The following is a 20446-nucleotide window of genomic DNA, read 5'->3' as shown; positions in this document are numbered from 1 at the left end:
AAATTTATACGTAAAATATGGACAAGTAATAACAAGTCACGTGGAATCCACGTCAGCATTTAATTTTTGCTTTTCTAAATATATATTATATCACTACTTTTACTAATACACTCTTTTAATTAAATAAAAATAAAAAAATATTTTTTATTTAATTTTATAAAAAGTCTTAAACATCTTTACTTTATTTGATTAGACAAAAATACCTTTTTAAATTAATCAAATTTTAGAATTCAATTAATCCTAATTTTACAATTTCAAATAATTTTAACAACAAAACAAAAACATATAAAAAAAATAAAAGATCAAAATTGTTCTTTCATCGTTCTTCATCTTCTCAAATTGCTTTCAATTTCATTCACTGCTGAATCCAGGTATGAGAAGAGACTCTAGTGACAGTGAGAGAGGAGAGTTTGAGTCTCAGAATTGGGAATGAGAGAGACGTTAGTTGAGAGTGTGCTGGTGAAAAACCCAAGAAGATGAAGACATGAAGTTCTGTTCTTTTATTTTTTTCTCAGTTTTTCAGATGATATTTTTTTTGTATGAACAATTAGAGATGAGGGATGCGTGACCTAGCAAACAAAGAACAAAGTGATTTTGTTTAGTACTTTTTAAAATTATTTAATTTTTTTGGTATGAATAATTGATTAGGATTTATGAAGAGACAAATGATTTTGTTAAATGTATTTTTGTTTTTGTTTTTTAGATTATTTAAATTTTAAAATTATAAAATTAAACAATTTAATTAATCTAAAAGAGTAATTTTTGTCTAATATATACAAAAAGGGTATTTAAGTTTTTTTATAAAATTAAATAAATAAATATTTTTTAATTTTATTTAATTAAAAAGGTATTTTAGTAAAAGTGGTGATATAATATATATTTAAAAAAGAAAAAATTAAATGTTGATGTGAAAAATAAATTTCACATACCTTATTACTACTTGTCCATATTTTAAATGTATCGTACCGTAGCAAACACAAAACAAATAAAAAAGGCTACTCCATATATATTAGATTGTTGAAAATTATATATACGTGCGTGAACAGCTATATTTATACATGACCAGTAAATATTATTATTTTTAATCAGTACTTAATCAATAATAATTTATATTTATATTTACAAAAATTTTATACTCAATAAACATATAGTTTACTTTATATTTATTATAATTTGCACACATAAATTATTATCGTTTGTATTTATATTTTTCAGAATTTACACACATAAATTAATAAAAAAAATTATTATAAAAAATTTAATATTTATATTAATTAAATAATAACCAAAAATACAAAAAATTAATGGTCCCAAAAGTATTTCACTTTTTCCTATATCTATATGCATAATTGGTATGAACAGATTGATTACATTTATGGAAAGTATATATAATATAAGGTGGAAACTCAAATGCAGTCGACTTCATGTGAAGTTGATATCTGAGAGTCATTAGATAATTTGACTGATTTGACTAAATTTTTATCTAACGGCTCTCAAATATCAACTTTACATGAAGTCGACTTCACCTGAGTTTTCACCATAATATAAGGATTAGTAATAATTGATCGATCAATTGCAATGCCCCGAAAATATATAGTAGCAATTAATGATATTAGATATATATAGTTGATAGCTAAGAAAAACAACAAATGATATACAAATTGGTGATAAGTATATATGTAACTACTCAACCAAACCATACCATACCATGCATCTTGATATATAATTAAAAAGAAGACAGCAAATTATCCAAGTAATCACTTCCTAAATCCTGAAACACAAAAACATCTACTTCTTCATCATGATCATGATGAAACCCTCCTGCTACCTTCTTTGTTGGAGGTTGCTCATTCAACACCACAGATGACCCTCTCTTATTACAATAATGATGATCAAATTGTATAGCTTTTGAAACTGTGTCAAATGGGAAATTGAGGTATGCCTTTGGCCCTCTAATCCTCAAAGCAGCTTTATCATATGCTAATGCTGCTTCTTCAGCCGTCTCAAATGTTCCAAGCCAAACTCTAGCACCTTTCTTCGACGAGTCTCGAATCTCCGCCGCATATTTCCCCCATGGCCTTCTCCTTACTCCTCTGTAGTGCTTTGTCACCACTTTTTTCTCTGTTTTCATCACCCTCTTCTCTAGTTCTACCTTCTTATTACAATCTTGTTCGTTATTGTTTGTTGTTGTTGCAGCATCATTTGGTGTAATATTAACAACTCCATCTAAAACATCTTCCCAGAAATCTGCTCCCATTGATATCCACCTCCCTAAGCTTGGAAGCCTCTGCAGAATTCCCACTGAACCGTTATTGTTGTCTCTTCCATCAAGTTGTGGAAGTTCTTCCCATGATTGTTCTGCTGCAACATCACCATCACCATATGTTCTCACATGATCTCCTCCTCTTTGATTGCTGATAATTTTGGCCCATACATTCTCAAGAATCCCTTCAGAATTTGCATCATTACTATGACTGTCCATGTTGATGAAAATTTTAAGAAAGGGACATAACAGTGTAAATATATATACACATAAAAAGTGTGAATGCTCTTTTAATTTGACAGCTCAGCTTTAATTTATTATTGTATTTTTGCTTTAATCAGATAAATGATGAGTGAATTGGAACACAGTTGGAAAGCTTGTGCATTAATTAATACACTGATTGAATCTCCAGCTATAGATACATAATGCAGTATTTTCAGCACTAATACAAGATTAAAATAAATATAAGATAAGGTTTATTTTATTGTTTATCCCTTGACTTGTGTGCTTGTTCAATCATTTGGGGGGATTTATCTCATGTTGATTCTCTATATTTTATTCGTTGTATTGGAATAAATCCCTCAATTTCAGATATCAAGTTTATAACATTACGAAACTGATGAGAAGCAGAAGCATTTTCAGTCTCAAATCAGAGCTGGCAAGCGTGGACTTTGTTGGAGTTAGGGGGCAATCATCTCTTTACAATAATTTAATGTTTTCTAAGTCAAACCAAAGGGAAATTAAACGCAATAATTTATTAAGCTAAACCAATTTTAGTCGCTTTAATTTTCACCGTGGGTTGTTATTTGACTCAATGCTATATAGTATATCATAATAATATTAATATCATATAGTAGTCTTTGATTTGTACGAAATTACTTGCGTATGAGCCAAAAAGTATGGGATAGCTAAACTACGTATGACTTATTTATATTTGGTAAAAACTCAGAGCCCTTAAATGAAAATTTAGTCAAATCAGTCAAATGTTCTGAAGTAACAACTTCATATGAAGTCGACTGCATCTGAATTTTCACTTTTATATTTTACGAAATTGATGACATAGCTACACATATATATATAGATTATGAAAATACATATTCTTGGGCTTGATTAATATTAATTAGTTGTCTTTAAAAAGAAAGAAAATACACCTCTTATTTCTTCCTAATCGTTGTTGAGGACTTGAGGTTATCAATAATAGTGGCATGACCAGCATTATTTGTCTTAAACATGCAATTTGGTTATGGGTTAATTAAGGCAGCTAGCTTTGCCAAAATACTATACACCATACACGGTGACGTAAAGGAGTAATTGGCGTTGGCAAAGAATATTTGTGGGTGTTGATTAATAAGTGATGTATTAATTAATTAATTAATAATAAATAGAAGGCACACGGTTGGGGCATTAAAATAAGAGTGCTACAAATTAAAGGTAATTAAGAGGGAAGAAAAATGGTAGGCAGTGCATGCGAATGCGGCGTGGCGGTCTCGGTTCCATGAACCGCCACATGTTGCGGGTTTGAAACTTCAAAATCCCAATGCCTCGCTGCATATATACGTTTCTTTCAATCAACCTTGTTATTATATTTCCATTTTAGTAACCACTTCAAACACATTTCATTTCTTAACGAGATAATATTCAATTTGATCCCTGAACTTATACACGAGTTTCAATTTAGTCTCTGAAATTTCAATTGCTTCTATTGCTTCTATTTAGTCCCCAAATTTTGTGAACATAACTCATGTTAGTCGTTGAAATAAAATTTCAACGTACAACGTTAACAGAACACTGTCGTGACAGCCGGATGTCACACTAAACTTTGTAAAATGATGTTATTTTGGTTTTGGCACTCAAATAACCTAAAAACAACATCCTAAATGATGTTTATTAAAATTTTACCTAACAAAATAAGTAATACAATGCTGTTTTTGAGCTATTTAAATGTCAAAACCAAAACTGCATCATTTTACAAGTTTTAACGTGACATGTGAATATGTGATAGTCTACAACAGCGCTCTATTAATGTTTTTATACTAAAAATTGTCTTAGGGACTAATACGAGGCACGTTTATAAACTTCGAAAACTAAATAGAGGCAATTGAAACTTTTGGGACTAAATTGAGGCTCACGTATAAGTTCAAGGACCAAATTAAGTATTATCTCTTTCTTAAAACTATTATCGGTTTTGGATTTTTTTTAAACAAAATAGCAATTAATAGTGTTTAATAAACAGGTGAAAAAATGAGTTTAAAGTTCAAGATAATAGTATAAGATAATTAGTCTCAAGTTGTTAAATTTTTCAATGAATTTTTTTTAAAATAAAGATATAAATTTTATTTATTTATTGCTCTATTTATATGTTGTGATAACTCTCAGCCATTAAATATAGCATAAGAGAATATTTTTTCAACTTGAGCTAATTCGGAATTTTTTTTCCAACTCTGAAAAAATAAAGAACCCTTGCGGAGTAGAACTACTAAGCACACTTATTGTTGGAGTTGGGCTTATATTATTCTTATTTCTGTCTTTTGGGCTTTAGCACATAAGCAAAGAAAGTATATTGTGTCTGCTGTTCATTCAAGGCCCAAAAACACGTGTTCAAAAAAGGCCCAAAAGTCATCACGTGGCCTCTGATTTTGGTGAAACCAATAAACAAAAACTAATAAAGTGGAAGCTACGATCAGCGCATAAATGGGGGCAGAAAGCCAGGAACCCACCCCAATTTTCTAATTAGAAGAAGCAGTGAATTGAAAAGTAGGAATTGGAAGATTTTTTTGTTATTTTCAGAAAGGATAACAATTGTGTTGATTGCCTTGTTATGAAGAATTTATTGATAGACACTGATTTTGTGCGCTGGGACTTATCTTAATCCTAATTTCCAAGCTAGTTATTGGTTTAGACGAAAACAGGAAAATTGATTGCTGAACAACCAGGTGCAGTTTCACAGTTACCAATCTGGATGCCATAACAAGACTTTTTTATCATGATATTTATTAGGATTAACTTACATTATCTCAACCCACTAAATTGGGATGCAAACCCGTGGTGAATAGTTAATTGGTTAACAATGAATCTAAGATCAGATAATAATATATTGAATGTTCTTAGACGTAATTGATGATTAGCCTTTTGTCGGTTAAATGTCATTTTGGGATAGGTAATGTTCCTTGCAAAGATCGATCATTAATAAAGTGGGGCAAAATGAAAAAAGTTGATTATATACTATCTACGGTAATGTTTGGTACTATTATACCTGCATAGTGTGAGGTTATAGGGCGTTAATTAATTAATTACTATATGCATATTATGATGATTATGATTAGGAAAAGTATGACGAGTCAATGGAATATTTGTACAATGTGTACAATGGAGATTTAGGGAGTATTAAAGATATAACCATTAGTGTTATCTTTTTTCCATCAGCTAAAATTTTTAGGATGAGTGGTATCATGACATAGTATTAGAGCGCTAGATCCGAAAGATCAAAAGTTCGATATTTGGTGAACCCCAAAATCAGTTTAAGCTTTTGGGAAGATGTTTATTATCCCTAATACTCGGATGATTATTTTAGATAGTATAAAAAATGTTCATTTTATAACTCAAAAGTCCATTATACACACAAATAGCCCATTGTAGTGGGACTCGATTGATTATTGTTACAATAACAATGGTGGTTGAAAGATGAAATGCGAAAAGGTTATTTTGGTCATGATGCATGGTACATAGGGTTTAATTTGTACGATAAACAATTGGGCCATTATTACTCTATAAATGCTAGTAGATAGACACAATAATAGGGGCAGTGTTTCAGTGAGAAAACTTGAAACTTGATCAGTTTTTTGTTATTATTTGGAGCCTGGAGGCCATTCGAAAAATGGGGACCTCTTCTTCTTCTTCTTTTTCTTTCCTTTTTCTTGCTCAGATTTTCTTTATTCTCTGGCAGCTTCTATGTTTGACGGTTGAAGCTTTCAACAATAGTAGTAATAATAAGATGTCTGGCTTCTATGTGTTTGGAGACTCCACCGTTGACCCTGGAAACAATAACTACATTGACACTCCTTTCAAATGCAACTTTCCACCTTATGGCATCGATTTCCCTAACCATGTTCCTACTGGAAGATTCTGCAATGGCAAGCTTGCCACTGATTACATTGGTACATATCTATATGGTGAAAACTCAGGTGCAGTCGATTTCACGTGAAGTTGGTGGCTGAGAGCTGTTAGATAAAAAGTTAGTCAAATCAGTCAAATTATCTAACTACTCTCAGTCATCAACTTCACATGAAGTCGACTGCATCTGAGTTTCCACCTATCTATATATATATGGCTTTATTACATGCTTATAATTACTATATGATTAATTTAGTATATATTCATTCAACTTCAAATATATAAATGTGCATTGCACATACATATATATATGTATAGCTTCCTATGCAGGACTCAAGAAATCGTTTCTTCCAGCTTATTTGGATCCAAATCTCAGCGTTGAAGAGCTTATCACAGGTGTTAGTTTTGCCTCTGCTGGTTCTGGCTTTGACCAACTTACACCATCAATCAGTGTATGTCGTATATAAAAAAATGTGCATTTAAAAAATGATAAAAACTCAAGTATACTTAACTTCGTATGAAGTTAATAGGGTAAAAATTCAGGTGCAGTCGACTTTACGTGAAGTTGATAACTGAGAGCCGTTAGATGATTTGACTAATTTGACTAAATTTTCATCTAACGGCTCTCGGGTATCAACTTCACATAAAGTCGACTGCAACTGAGTTTTCACCAGTTGATAGTTTAATCTGTTAAATCATTTAACGATTCTCAACTATCAAATTCGCATGAAGTTAACTACACTAAATTTTGACATGAAAAAAATAGTACAAACTTCACTTGTCTTTCAATATATATATTTATAGTATGATATTGATATGTCTCTATATGTTATTTTCATATTTATGGACAAATATATAATTTGTTTGTGTTATATTTATTATTGATTACAGAATGTGATTCCAATAGGAAAACAATTGGAATATTTTAGAGAATGCAAAAAGAAGTTAGAGGTTAAGCTTGGTAAAGAAGGAACCAAGAATCATCTAGAAAAGGCTGTGTTTTTCTTGAGTGCTGGTACCAACGACTTCATTCTAAATTATTTCGCTCTACCAATTAGAAGAAAGAGTTTTACTATCTTATCCTACCAGCAATTCTTGATCCAACATGTGAAACAATTTATTCAGGTTTGAGGTTTCATCTCAATTACTATCTTCCATCCCTTTTTAATGTTTGAATATTCACACGTGATATATATGCATAAAATTATAAATATGTGTGGTTATTATAAGTTATAACATTCAACTAATTAAGTATGGCTATTTGCTTTACCCATATCATTCTTATTATAAAGAACAAACTAATATTTACTAAATATTAATTAATAATTAATTACACTACTACAAGAAAACAAACTATTAATAACTTTTTTCCTTCTTGTGTTGGTGACTACTACATTTGAATTTTAATTTGCATGGATATTTTAATTAATTTCAAATGTCTTGTACTATTATACTATTTCTCATGACTTCAACTATAAATTATTTGTCGATGAACCACCTAACTCCTTATTCTAAATATTTATGATGGTTAATAATGGTATGTTGAGTCAATGTCTCGTGTTGAAATATCACTTATTTATTATTGGATAAGGTATGAATTTTAGTATATAATAAGTAACTAAATTTTATTTCTTTAATTTAATTGTGAGTGAATAATAAATAGTAGGTATGGGGAAGTATGATTATAATGTAAGTTAATTAATGTCTATCGTATATCATATTAAAATGTTATTTTATTGCTATTACTAGCTAATATCATTGTTGTATGGGGAAGTATATATAAAAGTAATTTTCAGTTCTAACTTAGCTTTGACATGCATGGTTGCTTTCAATTCAAACAATGAAATAATACCCACTAGCTAAAAATAGGTATTTTCTTATCAAAGCGAATCGTTCGTTAGATGTGATGATATAGGAGATAGCTAGAAACATTGATTTCTCATTTGACACTTTTGGTTTTTATAGAATGATAATATGCTAGACGGAAAATATCTAAAATTATTTTATATAATTTAATTTTTATAATAATTATATATTTATTATATTTAAAATTATATAATTATTTTAATGATAATTAATAAATATTAAATAAGATAATTTTAAATTATTTAAATTGAATTTTTTATTACTTCTCAAATATTATTGTTTTTTAAATATATAAAATTAATAATTATTAATTACAATTGTTTAAAAGTTAGCTGATTGAAAATTATTTATCTATACTTTTTTTTATTATAATTAATTAATAACTTTACAATCAATATCCATCTTTTCCAAAATTTGAAGTACTCACAAGAAAGACCATATTACTTCTTTCCAAAATAATGAAACAAGAATATATATTCTACAACACATTATTTTTACATCTATCCCACCAAACTTAAAAAAAAAAAGTTTAAGGAATAAACTTTTTCAGTTAACATTAGTCAATTCTTTTTTTAATTTTAAATCATTTGTCTTAAAATAATAAATTTTAAATTCTAATTTCAAACTTTAAATTCTCAAAAAATAGGATAAAAATTAATTTTATAATAAAAAATTAACTAACATGCACTATTTAAAAATTACATTTTTATATTTTCCTATATAAAATAATGAGAGTAGAAATAAGTTATTTAACTATGTATGAGTTGGAAGTGTCATTGTCTCTGGTACAGTTGATGGTAGATAAGAAATAAATTAAAACTAATATGAAAAAGTATAGGATACTAACATATTATCTGTCAATTTATTACCAACAATAATTAATTATTATATTTTAAACACATATATAAAGAGATACATCTAAAAAATATATCTATAAAGACACTTCTATTAAACACAGCTATAAAAAAATATATTTTTATTAGACACATTCACAAAGACACTTCTATTAAACACAGTTATAAATAAGAGTTGGCAGAAGTTGACAGAAATACTATTGGTAACGTAACGAAATTGAACTAATATAGAGATCTAACCGCCAAAAATCCTCGAAGCTATAGCTAAGTTGTCCTCAATAAAAAAAAGTTAAAAACTAACACGTTTGTATGTGAAGCAACATGTTTGCCAATATATAGAGAGAGAAAATGAAAGAAAATTAAAAGATGAGACTATGAAAATGAAATTACATAGTATTAGAAAGCCATGAATAATGGTAGGCATAGTCACAGCCCTAAGGGTTGGTAATACTAATAATTTTGGTTACTCAAACTGGAGACTACACATACATAGACATGAAACACAACATTTATGTATGTTAATATATAGGTGAAAACTCATGTGCAATCGACTTCACATAAAGTTGATAGTTGAGAGCCGTTAGATGAAAATTTAGTCAAATCAGTCAAATTATCTAATGGCCCTCAGCTATCAACTTAACGTAAAATCGACTGCACTTGAGTTTTCACCTAATATATATATATATATATATATATATATATATATATATATATATATGGGTACTGCAACAAGCATATATATATTGAATATGAATTACAAGATAATACAAAAAATACTAGCTATAACTAGAGTAAAAAGGAAACATATTATTAGTAGTAATAAGGACCCAAAATTTTTCACTCTGTCCATATATATATACATGGTATGAACCATGGATCGCAGGTAAATTTTTATAGGATTATTAATTACATAGGTAAATATATAATAAATAATTAAATGGACCACCGCACTAGCTGGCAATCATAAGCGTTAACGTGGACTTTCATGTATTTAATTATTTTATAATATATAGTTTTCCAATTGTAAAGAATGTGGCTGAGGGAGGAGCTAGTTAGGTTTCTTTCTTTAGGGTTGGATTTGGTTTATTGCTTTTATGTCAATATGTTCATAAATGTGGTTATGTGCTTATTTGTGTGGCTACATCTACTTTTTCCTAAACACTGCACACATACTTCCAAATAATTATATAATCTAGGTATAATATGATGCATACACCTTTGGATTATTTCGAATTTCTATATTGAGTCTCTAACTATGTTTCTGTCTTAATTAGTAGGCCAAATTTGATGGGACGTAACATATCTTGAATTTTTCTTAAAAAAAAGAACATAGAGAATAGAAAATATATATTAATTAAGTAATTCAAGTATAGTTGTTTATTATTTAAGGTTTAGAATTATAGAAAAAATCAGAAATATATAGGAGTTTAATTGATTAAGAAAATTGATACTTTCATAATCTAATTTGTATTAGTATTACATTATTAAGGTAGCGTTTGGTGGAGAGATAGAGATGGAAAGACTGAGACTGAGAGACTGAGATTGAAATAAATTTTAGTATTTTATTTGGTGTAAAATGAGAGACAGGAATTGAAACAAGAATGAAACTTTAATTTAATTTGCACAAAGGGTAAAATTGGAATTAATTAATTGAAATGAGAGTATTTTAGGTATAAAATGTTATTAAAGTTTCAGTCTCCATCTCTAAAAATTTTAGTCTCTTGTATCCCTATTTTTTGGAGGTACTGAAATACTGAAATTTTGGAGACAGAGACAGAAATTTTAGTACTAATCTCTGAACCAACAAATACGATACTGAATCCAGCCTCTCATTCTCTGTCTTACTACCTCAACACAAACGCTACCTAATTAACTCATAAATAAGAAGAAATTGAAGTTGTTTAATATGTTGTCTTCTTAATTATTATCCTAGGTAGCTTAGCTTACATTATAAAGAATAACGGATTTAATTAATTTCCTAAATTGGTGATCAGGATGTGGTGGCAGAAGGTGCTAGAAAAATTGCAGTTGCCGGAGTACCTCCAATGGGATGCTTACCTTTGATGATCACCTTGAATTCCCCTATTGACATTCTCAATCGTCATTGCATCGATCACTATTCATCCATTGCAAGAGATTACAACCATCTCCTTCAACAACAGTTACATCTTTTTCAATTGCACCTCAATAATAACATATCTACCTCCCCAACTAAAATCTATTATGTTGACATATATGGCCCATTAGCCCAAATGATCCAAGCACCTCAAAAATTTGGTTTGTATCACAAATATATTAAATATTTGATACCAAATTCATTTTTTAATGTATCAATTAATTTTTGTGCTAATTAACATCATATATTTCTATGGTAGGATTTGATGAGGTTGGTAGTGGGTGTTGTGGAAGTGGGTATATTGAAGCATCAGTACTGTGTAACGAGTTTTCAGGTGTTTGTTTAGATCCATCCAAGTATGTTTTCTGGGATTCAATTCACCCAACAGATAAAGCATACCACGATCTATTCTTGGCTGAACTCCCCACCATTGATTTCATCATCAACGGCTAGAAATTAATGACTACTTTTCCTTATTCCAAGTTATATATGGCATCTAATAAAAGCTATTCTTCTTGTATTTTCTTTCAAATGGAATGATATGAGGTTAATTAGTCTCTATTGGACAGTGCATGTGTGTATGTTATATTTATATAGTATAAAATAGCCATGTTATTATTTCTACCATATAAATAAATTACTTGCATATTAAAGAAAAGTGGCACATGTATGTATATGACTTTTGCATATATTGGGAGTTTGGGACAACATCATGTGATGCTATTGTATTTGTTACATTGTATTGTATGAAATAAAGTCATGATCTTATTAATTGTGATCAACAACTTACCAAAATTATTTATATACTAACAAATCGCAAACATTGGCATGGCATCAAAGTTGGTAGCCATACAGAGGATTCATAATTAGAAAGGTCACAGATATGTGTCAGATAATAAAGTTTTACATGATTGAAATATATAGAACTATAGAAGACTCATAGACCCTTTATTGTCAAAAATTCGTGTTCTACCCGTTGTTGAGTTACACAGAACGTTATTCTTTAATTTATTGATGCGAAAAAAGTAGATATTCTGCTTCAATTTATTGTAATGATAATCTCTGTGTAAATGTACAACCATAAAATTTTCATCACTACATTGTGTTGTAATATGAGTTGAGATTCAAATTTTTTAGGTTTTTCTTGTTTTTTCTTTTAAATCTTTTATATCACCTTTATTACTTGTTCTTCAACTATATATTTTCTCCTCTCTCTTATTCTTGTGTGCTTTCCTTTTTTTTTTTTTGTGACTTTTTCTTATTTCTTGGTTATACATTTTGTTCTTTTTTAATGTGTGTCCGCTACCCTTTTATTTGTGTTACCCTTATTCTTCTTACCTTTATTTTACTTCCCTCCTTTTTCGAATTTTTCCTATTTTGCTTTAATTATTGTCGTGAATTTATGTGACCTAAATTATTTTCTAAAATCCTTTTGCTCAATCTATTATGTTATGTTTTGCGACTCAGTTTCATTTTAAACGTTCATTATTAATTTAAGAGTATTGTGCTCTTTGTTAATTAATTTAATTCTTTATTTATTTTATTTTATGTCAATGAATTAGATTTGAATAATCCTTACACATTATTTATAAGTTTTAATCATGCTACGTTATCAACTTTTTATTTGCCAATTTTAGTTGGGCTGGACATGAAGCCCATCCACTTACCAAAGCCACGTCTAAGTTAACCATAGTTTAAACCTAATTTACCACGTTAACTTAAATTACCATAGTCCCAAATTGACTGACGGTGGACCTTCTCTCTCAACCCCCTTATCCGCATCCAGCGCCAAATATAATCCTTTGTTGTCGTCTCCGCCGTCAAAGAAAAGTCAACGCCGGCGGACCACCAGACCACAACGTCGAGACTACGGTCCCATAGTCGCCGTGAAGCCTCTTGGTCTGTTGCATGTGCTCATCGGAGATGCCTCGAAGACACATGTGGCTGTTCGGCCTTGTACAAGACGCAGCAACCCAGCGCAGACTCTCCACAATCCGCGACTGAATTCGTAGGGCTGTGTGGGTTCGCTAGAAACCCCGTGGCTTTCTGGATTCACTCTTGCCACCAAGCGCCACGCGATCACTGGCGGACGAGCCCGAGTAGAAGCGTGTCTTCCCTTGGGCACCACCGCAACACTACGAGGTTAGTGGGTATTTGAGATTTAAATTAGGTGCTTGTATAGGTTTCTAATTCTGAGTATTATATTTTTAGAATTGAGAAGGATTAAACATGTGTCTGTGTCTATTGCTTGTGAAAGAACTTGGGTATTGGTAAATGAAGTGGTTTTTTTGATGATTTTGTTCCTGTACCAAGGTGGTTGCTTATGCTGTGTTGTATCAGTTCTTTGACAAAAATGGTGTTATCAGTTATTCAATTTTTTTTATCGCTGTGGTTATTTGTAGTTTATTCCGTATATCTATGTTGTGTTTTTTGTAGACAGGAAAACATTGTTTGGTGTAGTGCCGCTTAGGGCTGGCAATGGGTAGGGTAGGGTAGGGTAGGGTTTGGACCCTACCTTAACCCTACCTGAAGGTTGAAAATTTTATTAAAACTCAACCATATCCTACCCGCGGGTTGAGAATCTCTCAACCCTAACCCTACCCGCATCCTAAAATTCTAAACCCTACCCTACCCTACCCTACCCGCAGAAATATCAAATTTTTTTTAAAGTAAATATAAAATTCAATCATTTCGAATTTTATACATATTAATAACATAAAAAATAAGAAACTAATGCTCTAAATTACTAAATTAACTAACTAGTTTTAGTAGTTGTTCATTTATTGTAAGTCATTACATAAAGGAGGTTGTGGGTTCAACTCTCACTTCCTTCACTATATACCTAATTTTTATAAATTATGTGTTACATATGAGGTGCGGGTAGGGTAGGGTAGGGTACACTCTAAACCCGTACCCTACCTTACCCGAACGGGTTGGACCGGATTGAGTACCCGTGGATAGGGTTTGAATTGCCAGCCCTAGTGCCGTTGTCAGACAATTTTAAAATTTAAAATTGTTTCAGGTACTTTATTAATATAATTTATTTATGATAGAAGCATGTGAAAATATAATTTAGTAAATCTAACATAATTTAGTAATATAATTTATTCAGATGTGTCTTATTCCTTCTAGAAATTTGGTGAGCAATAGTATTCTAATGATAACTTACTGTGCATTGTTGTGGTTCAATATGGGTTTATGTTAAATTAGAAAACAGAGAAGCTGAAACGTGGTGTTAGTGTAATGCGCTAATTTTTTTTTTAAATTTGTATTTCTTATTGTGTCTTGTGCTGAAGTTTGTTATGACATATAAAACATGAAATTCAGTTTTAAAATGGTGTCTATGTTGGGGTATATTTGGCCTTTTTGAGGTGTGCATTTTCGTACTCAAGTTGGACATGTTATTTTACAAGTAGGCTAAATAATTGTTGTACTCGTTTTTTGTTTTTAAAAATGCATTGAGATCCATGTGTTTTTTATTAAATGGTTGGTTATTTCTTGATCCACCGAGCTACAGTGGTGCAACTTGGTTATATAATTGGTGTGGCCTGTGTTAACATGTAGCTTTTATGGAACGAAAAGTTTATATTACATTTTTATTACCAAATTGAATTTGTAATTTTTGGGTCTATTAATTTTTGTTTGAGAGTACATAAAGTTAACGTCATATGTGTCTTCTTCATTTTAGTAATATTCTATATTTTTTTTTTTCGAATTAATTTGCTTAATGTGACTTTTTCATAGTAACTTAATGTGTTTTGTGGTGAGTTTTCTTGTGATACACATAGCAATAAATTCAGTTGAGAATGTCTATATATATTGAGCAATGCATTGAGATCCATATATTTTTTATTAGATATTTGGTTGTTTCTTGATCCACCGAGATATAGTGATTATATAATTGGTGTGGCTTGTGTTAACGTGAAGCTTTTATGGAAATGTTTAGATGACCTTTTTATTACCAAATTAAATTTATAATTTGTGGGTGTATTGATTTTCTGTTGAAAGTACACCAACTTAACCTCAGAGGTGTGTTGTTCATTTTATCAACATTCTCTGATTTTGTTTTTTTTTTTTTCGATTTAATTTGCTTAATGTGACTTTTTCATAGTAGCGTAATGTGTTTTGTGGTGCATTTTTTTGTGAAATACATAGCAACAAATTCAGTTGAGAATGAGTATATATGTTGAGCAATGCATTGAGATCTATGTGTTTTTTATTAGATATTTGGTTCCCTATTTATTCCCCGAGCAACAAGGTAAAAATTTATTATATGATTGGTGTGGACTGTATTAATATTTTGCGGTTATAGAAATGTTTATATGAGATTTTTATTAGCAAATTGAATTTAAATTTTTGGGTCTACCTTTTTTTTTTGGGAGTACACCAACTTATCCTCAGATGTTTCTTGCTCATTTTAGCAACATTCACTGATATTTTTTTCTCAGTTTAATTTGCTTAATGTGTATTGTTTATAGTAGTTTAATGTGTCTTTTGGTGAATTTTCTTGTGATACATGGACAACAAATTCAGTTGAGAATGAGTGTATATTTTAAGCATACTTAGTCTTTTTGTATTGTGCAGAAAATTTTTTTTCTTGCTGAAATTGGGCATGTGATTATACAAATAGGTTAAATAATTGCTATAATTTTTTTTATTTACAAAATCCGTTGTGATCAACATGTGTTTCTGTACATAATTGGTTCCCTCATGATTCACTGAGCGACAAGAGCAATGGTGCACAATGATTTTACAATGGTTGTGGCTTCTTTTAACATTTAGCTGATTTTTTGAAATATTTCTTGGAGCCTTTTGTTAGCAAATTGAGATTATAATTGGTGTGTATAATAATTTGCCTGTGAAAGTGTTCGTTCTTTACATCAGATGTGTCTTGTTCATTAGATTAGTGTTCGATGGTTATAGAATGGTTAAATAAATACTTTTCTCATTATAAATTTTTGTAATTTTAGATTAGTTGACTTTGAATAACACAAGTGAAGTTTCTATTTGGAATCAATTTCTGCTATTTACGCAGAGACCAACTTATATACATGGGAAAGCCGGTACCACCTCATCCACAATTTTGTGCTCTTGTTATAGTTCCTATTCAGTTGTTTGCTTTTGACAGTCTCGTCGTATATTTTATAGAAATTACTAGAGACAAGATGCTCACCATGTTACATCGCGGACTTGTTCAAAGAACTGAAAACCAATCAGGATCAAGCAAAGCTTGATGAGATAGAAGAAATTGGTTTTGGTTTCCTGAAGCTTGTTCCGAAGTGGCAAGTGAGGTAAGGCATAATGATGATGTTGGCCAAAGCCTATAACACTGAAACGAGCACCCTCAAGCTAGAAAATGGGAACATTCGCATTGTGCCGGAGCTCTTTCAGCATCTTTTTGGTATCCCGCCTGGGGTGAATATACCTTTACTTATTACATACCACTGAATTGGTTAGTGTTGTTTCGGTCTTTATGTTCATTGCTATTATCTACGTATGACACTGCTCATCTTGCCGTATTTTATACATATCCATGTTGCAGTTGACGACTTTCCACTGTTCGACAGCAGCAATCCTACTCATGTGTCCATTAAAACAAGGTATCACCGATTGAAAACTGTGCAGCTGAGGCATTTTGTCAAGCATTGTCCAATGGATATCGAAGATGGCAGGATGGAGTTTAGGAGACACTTCATTCTACTGATGCTGAAGACGTTTTTGTGCCCGACCGTGGAACATGTAATCTCCCCATGGCACATCGACACAGTCCTTGATGTATCTGATCCGGCGAGATATCGTTGGCCATTGCATATTTTTAATTCTCTAGAACAGGCAATTAGGAAGTACCAACATAAAAAGAACAAATCCTGTGAGGGCTGCATGCTTGGGTTACTGGTAATGTTGTTAATTTAAAATGCAATGTAATGTGACTAAGATGTGCATCCCTGAAACTAACTTCTTTTTACAATATCTCCAGGTATTATACTTTCAGAAGCTAAAGCACGGTGAACTCGAGGATTGTCAAGAACCTGAGCCATGGCTTTCTGCATGGACTGCCAAAGAGCTTAGCGCTATGGCAGAAACTATTCAACCGGAGGTAATCAATTTATTGGTTATGTGTTAAAATAGTCAATTTTTAACTCGAAGCTCGTTTTAAGATTCAATTGACTGCAAATGGATTTTTTGAATGCATGAATATCATGGCTTTGCATTTTATTATTAAGCAATGGAAGATGTCGCTAACGGGTGTGTCGTTTATTATGTCCGTATTTTCGTGTTATCAAACATGATACTGCTTTAGCTGTATGTGTCTTCTGACCAGTTAATAGCCAACAATAGGATTGCAGTGAACCTGCCCAGAATGAAGATGGGGGCAAGGAGGGTGCCACTATAGAGGACACAAGTGACCCAAGCCCTGAATGAAAAGACGTGGACCACAGAAAAGTGAGTTACGATTAACATTTACTAAGTTCAGGGCTTGGGTCACTTGTGTCCTCTATAGTGGCACCCTCCTTGCCCCCATCTTCATTCCGGCCAGGTTCACTGCAATCCTGTTGATGGCCATTAACTGGTCAGAAGACACATATAGCTAAAGCAGCATCATATTTGATAACACGAAAATACGGACATAATAAACGACACACCCGTTAGCAACATCTTCCATTTCCTAATAATAAAATGCAAAGCCATGATATTTATGCATTCAAAAAATCCATTTGCAGTCAATTGCATCTTAAAACGAGCTTCGATTTAAAAATTGACTATTTTAACACATAACCAATAAATTGATTACCTCCGGTTGAATAGTTTCTGCCATAGCGCTAAGCTCCTTGGCAGTCCATGCAGAAAGCCACGGCTCAGGTTCTTGACAACTCTTGAGTTCACCGTGCTTTAGCTTCTGAAAGTACAACACCTGGGGATATTGTAAAAAGAAGTTAGTTTCAGAGATGCACATCTTAGTCACATTACATTGCATTTTAAATTAACATTACCAGCAACCCAAGCATGTAGCCCTCACATGATTTGTTCTTTTTATGTTGGTACTTCCTAATTGCCTGTTCTAGAGAATTAAAAATATGCAATGGCCAACGATATCTCGCCGGATCAGATACATCAAGGACTGTGTCGATGTGCCACGGGGAGATTACATGTTGCACGGTCGGGTACAAAAACATCTTCAGCACCAGTAGAATGAAGTGTCTCCCAAACTCCATCCTGTCATCTTCGGTATCCATTAGATAATGCCTGACAAAATGCCTCAGCTGCACAGTTTTCAATCAGTGATGCCTTGTTTTAATGGACACATGAGCAGGATTGCTGCTGTCGAATGGTGGGAAGTCGTCAACTGTAACATGGATATGTATAAAATAGGGCAAGATGAGCAGTTTCATACGTAGATAATAGCAATGAACATGAAGATCGAAACAACACTAACCAATTCAGTAGAATGTAATAAGTAAAGGTGTACTCACCCTCGGGTGGGATACCAAAAAGACGCTGGAAGAGCTCCGGCACAATGCGAATGTTCCTATTTTCTAGCTTGAGGGTGCTCGTTTCTATGTCATAGTCTTTGGCCAACATCACCATTATGCCTTGCCTCACTTGCCACTTCGGAACAAGCTTCAGGAAACTAAAACCAATTTCTTCTATCTCATCAAGCTTTGCTTGATCCTGATTGGTTTCCAGTTCTTTGAACAAGTTCGCGATGTAACATGGTGAACATCTTGTCTCTAGTAATTTCTGTAAAACATACGACAGGACTGTCCGAAGCAAACAACTGAATAGAAACTATAACAAGAGCACAAAATTGTGGATGAGGTGTTACTGGCTTTCCCATGTATATAAGTTGGTCTCTGCGTAAATAGCAGAAATTGATTCTGAGTAGAAACTTCACTTGTGTTATCCAAAGTCAACTAATCTAAAATTACAAAAATTTATAATGAGAAAAGTATTTATTTAACCATTCTATAACCATCGAACACTAATCTAATGAACAAGACACATCTGATGTAAAGAACAAACACTCTCACAGGCAAATTATTATATACACCAATTATAATCTCAATTTGCTAATAAACAGCTCAAAGAAATATTTCAAAAAATCAGCTAAATGTTAAAAGAAGTCACAACCATTGTAAAATTATTGTGCACCATTGCTCTTGTCGCTCAGTGAATCATGAGGGAACCAATTATGTACAGAAACACATGTTGATCGCAACGGATTTTGTAAATAAAAAAAAATTACAGCAATTATTTAACCTATTTGTATAATCACATGCCCAATTTCAGCAAGGAAAAAAAATTTTATGCACAATACAAAAAGACTAAGTATGCTTAAAATATACACTCATTCTCAACTGAATTTGTTGCTCCATGTATCACAAAAAAATTCACCAAAAGACACATTAAGCTACTATGAACAATACACATTAAGCAAATTAAATTGAGAAAAAAAATATCAGTGAATGTTACTAAAATGAGCAAGACACATCTGAGGATAAGTTGGTGTACTCCAAAAAATTCAAATTCAATTTGCTAATAAAAATCTCATATAAACATTTCTATAACCGCAAAATGTTAATACAGTCCACACCAATCATATAATAAATTTTTAGGGATAAGTATTGTTTTGGTTCCTCACGTTGAGGGTCGGAATCGAACCCGTCTCTGGTGTATATTTTGATTTAAAATCATCTTTAATGTGTTTTTTTGTATTAAAATCGTTCTTTTAAATATTTTTGGACAAAAATGCCCTCCACTACCATCAGCACCTTTACCTCCATCACCACCAGCACCTTTACTCCCACCACCACCACCAGCACCTTTACCTCCACCACCAAGAAAAACAACATCTATAAAATCAACACAAATTCAACAAATCCAAAAATCAGAAATTCAACAAATCAACACAAATTCAACAAATCAACCCAAATTCAACAACCAAATCAAAAAACAACAAATCAAAATCAGAAGCAGAGACAGTCATAGAATCAGAAACTTAAGCAGAAGCAAATGCAGCAGAAGAAGATGCTGATGCAGAAGTCGAAGCTGCAGAAGCAGATGCAGTAGAAGAATAAGCAGAAGAAGCAGATGCAGCAGAAGAAGAAGCAGAAAAACAGATGCAAAACCACCGGCGCTTGGCCACCCATCCCTAGCGGCGGCGACGGAACGTCCGAGGACCGGCGACGCACTCCACCCTCGGAGACCTCTCTCTCCTCAGCCACCCATCACTCGCAG

General features: G+C 31.8%; 2 protein-coding genes across 5 annotated transcripts; one reads left to right on the top strand and one right to left on the bottom strand.

Annotated features, from left to right (window-relative positions):
• Positions 1-1726: 1726 nt before the first annotated feature.
• Positions 1727-2498, bottom strand: LOC107624160 (ethylene-response factor C3-like). The gene has a single exon (XM_016326631.3). It carries the CDS (start codon positions 2480-2482, stop codon positions 1727-1729), a length of 756 nt encoding a protein of 251 aa, XP_016182117.1. The 5' UTR covers positions 2483-2498.
• A 3562-nt stretch (positions 2499-6060) lies between these two features.
• On the top strand, positions 6061-11977 carry LOC107624159 (GDSL-like Lipase/Acylhydrolase superfamily protein). Of its 4 annotated transcripts, none has more exons than XM_016326628.3 (5): positions 6061-6417; positions 6692-6825; positions 7265-7498; positions 11088-11370; positions 11469-11977. In XM_016326628.3, the coding sequence occupies exons 1-5, from the start codon at positions 6138-6140 to the stop codon at positions 11660-11662; spliced, it is 1125 nt and encodes a 374-aa protein (XP_016182114.1). In that variant the 5' UTR covers positions 6061-6137; the 3' UTR covers positions 11663-11977. The 4 variants fall into 4 exon arrangements, with proteins under 4 accessions (XP_016182114.1, XP_020969174.1, XP_016182115.1 ...); XM_021113515.2 differs by having other exon boundaries at positions 6067-6417; positions 6704-6769; positions 7281-7498; XM_016326629.3 differs by having other exon boundaries at positions 6067-6417; positions 6704-6825.
• Positions 11978-20446: the final 8469 nt, after the last annotated feature.

The sequence above is a fragment of the Arachis ipaensis genome, chromosome B10, assembly GCF_059453495.1.
Source record: "Arachis ipaensis isolate K30076 ecotype BB chromosome B10, ASM5945349v1, whole genome shotgun sequence".
NCBI lineage: Eukaryota > Viridiplantae > Streptophyta > Magnoliopsida > Fabales > Fabaceae > Arachis > Arachis ipaensis.
This window is presented reverse-complemented; position numbering and strand designations above follow the sequence as displayed.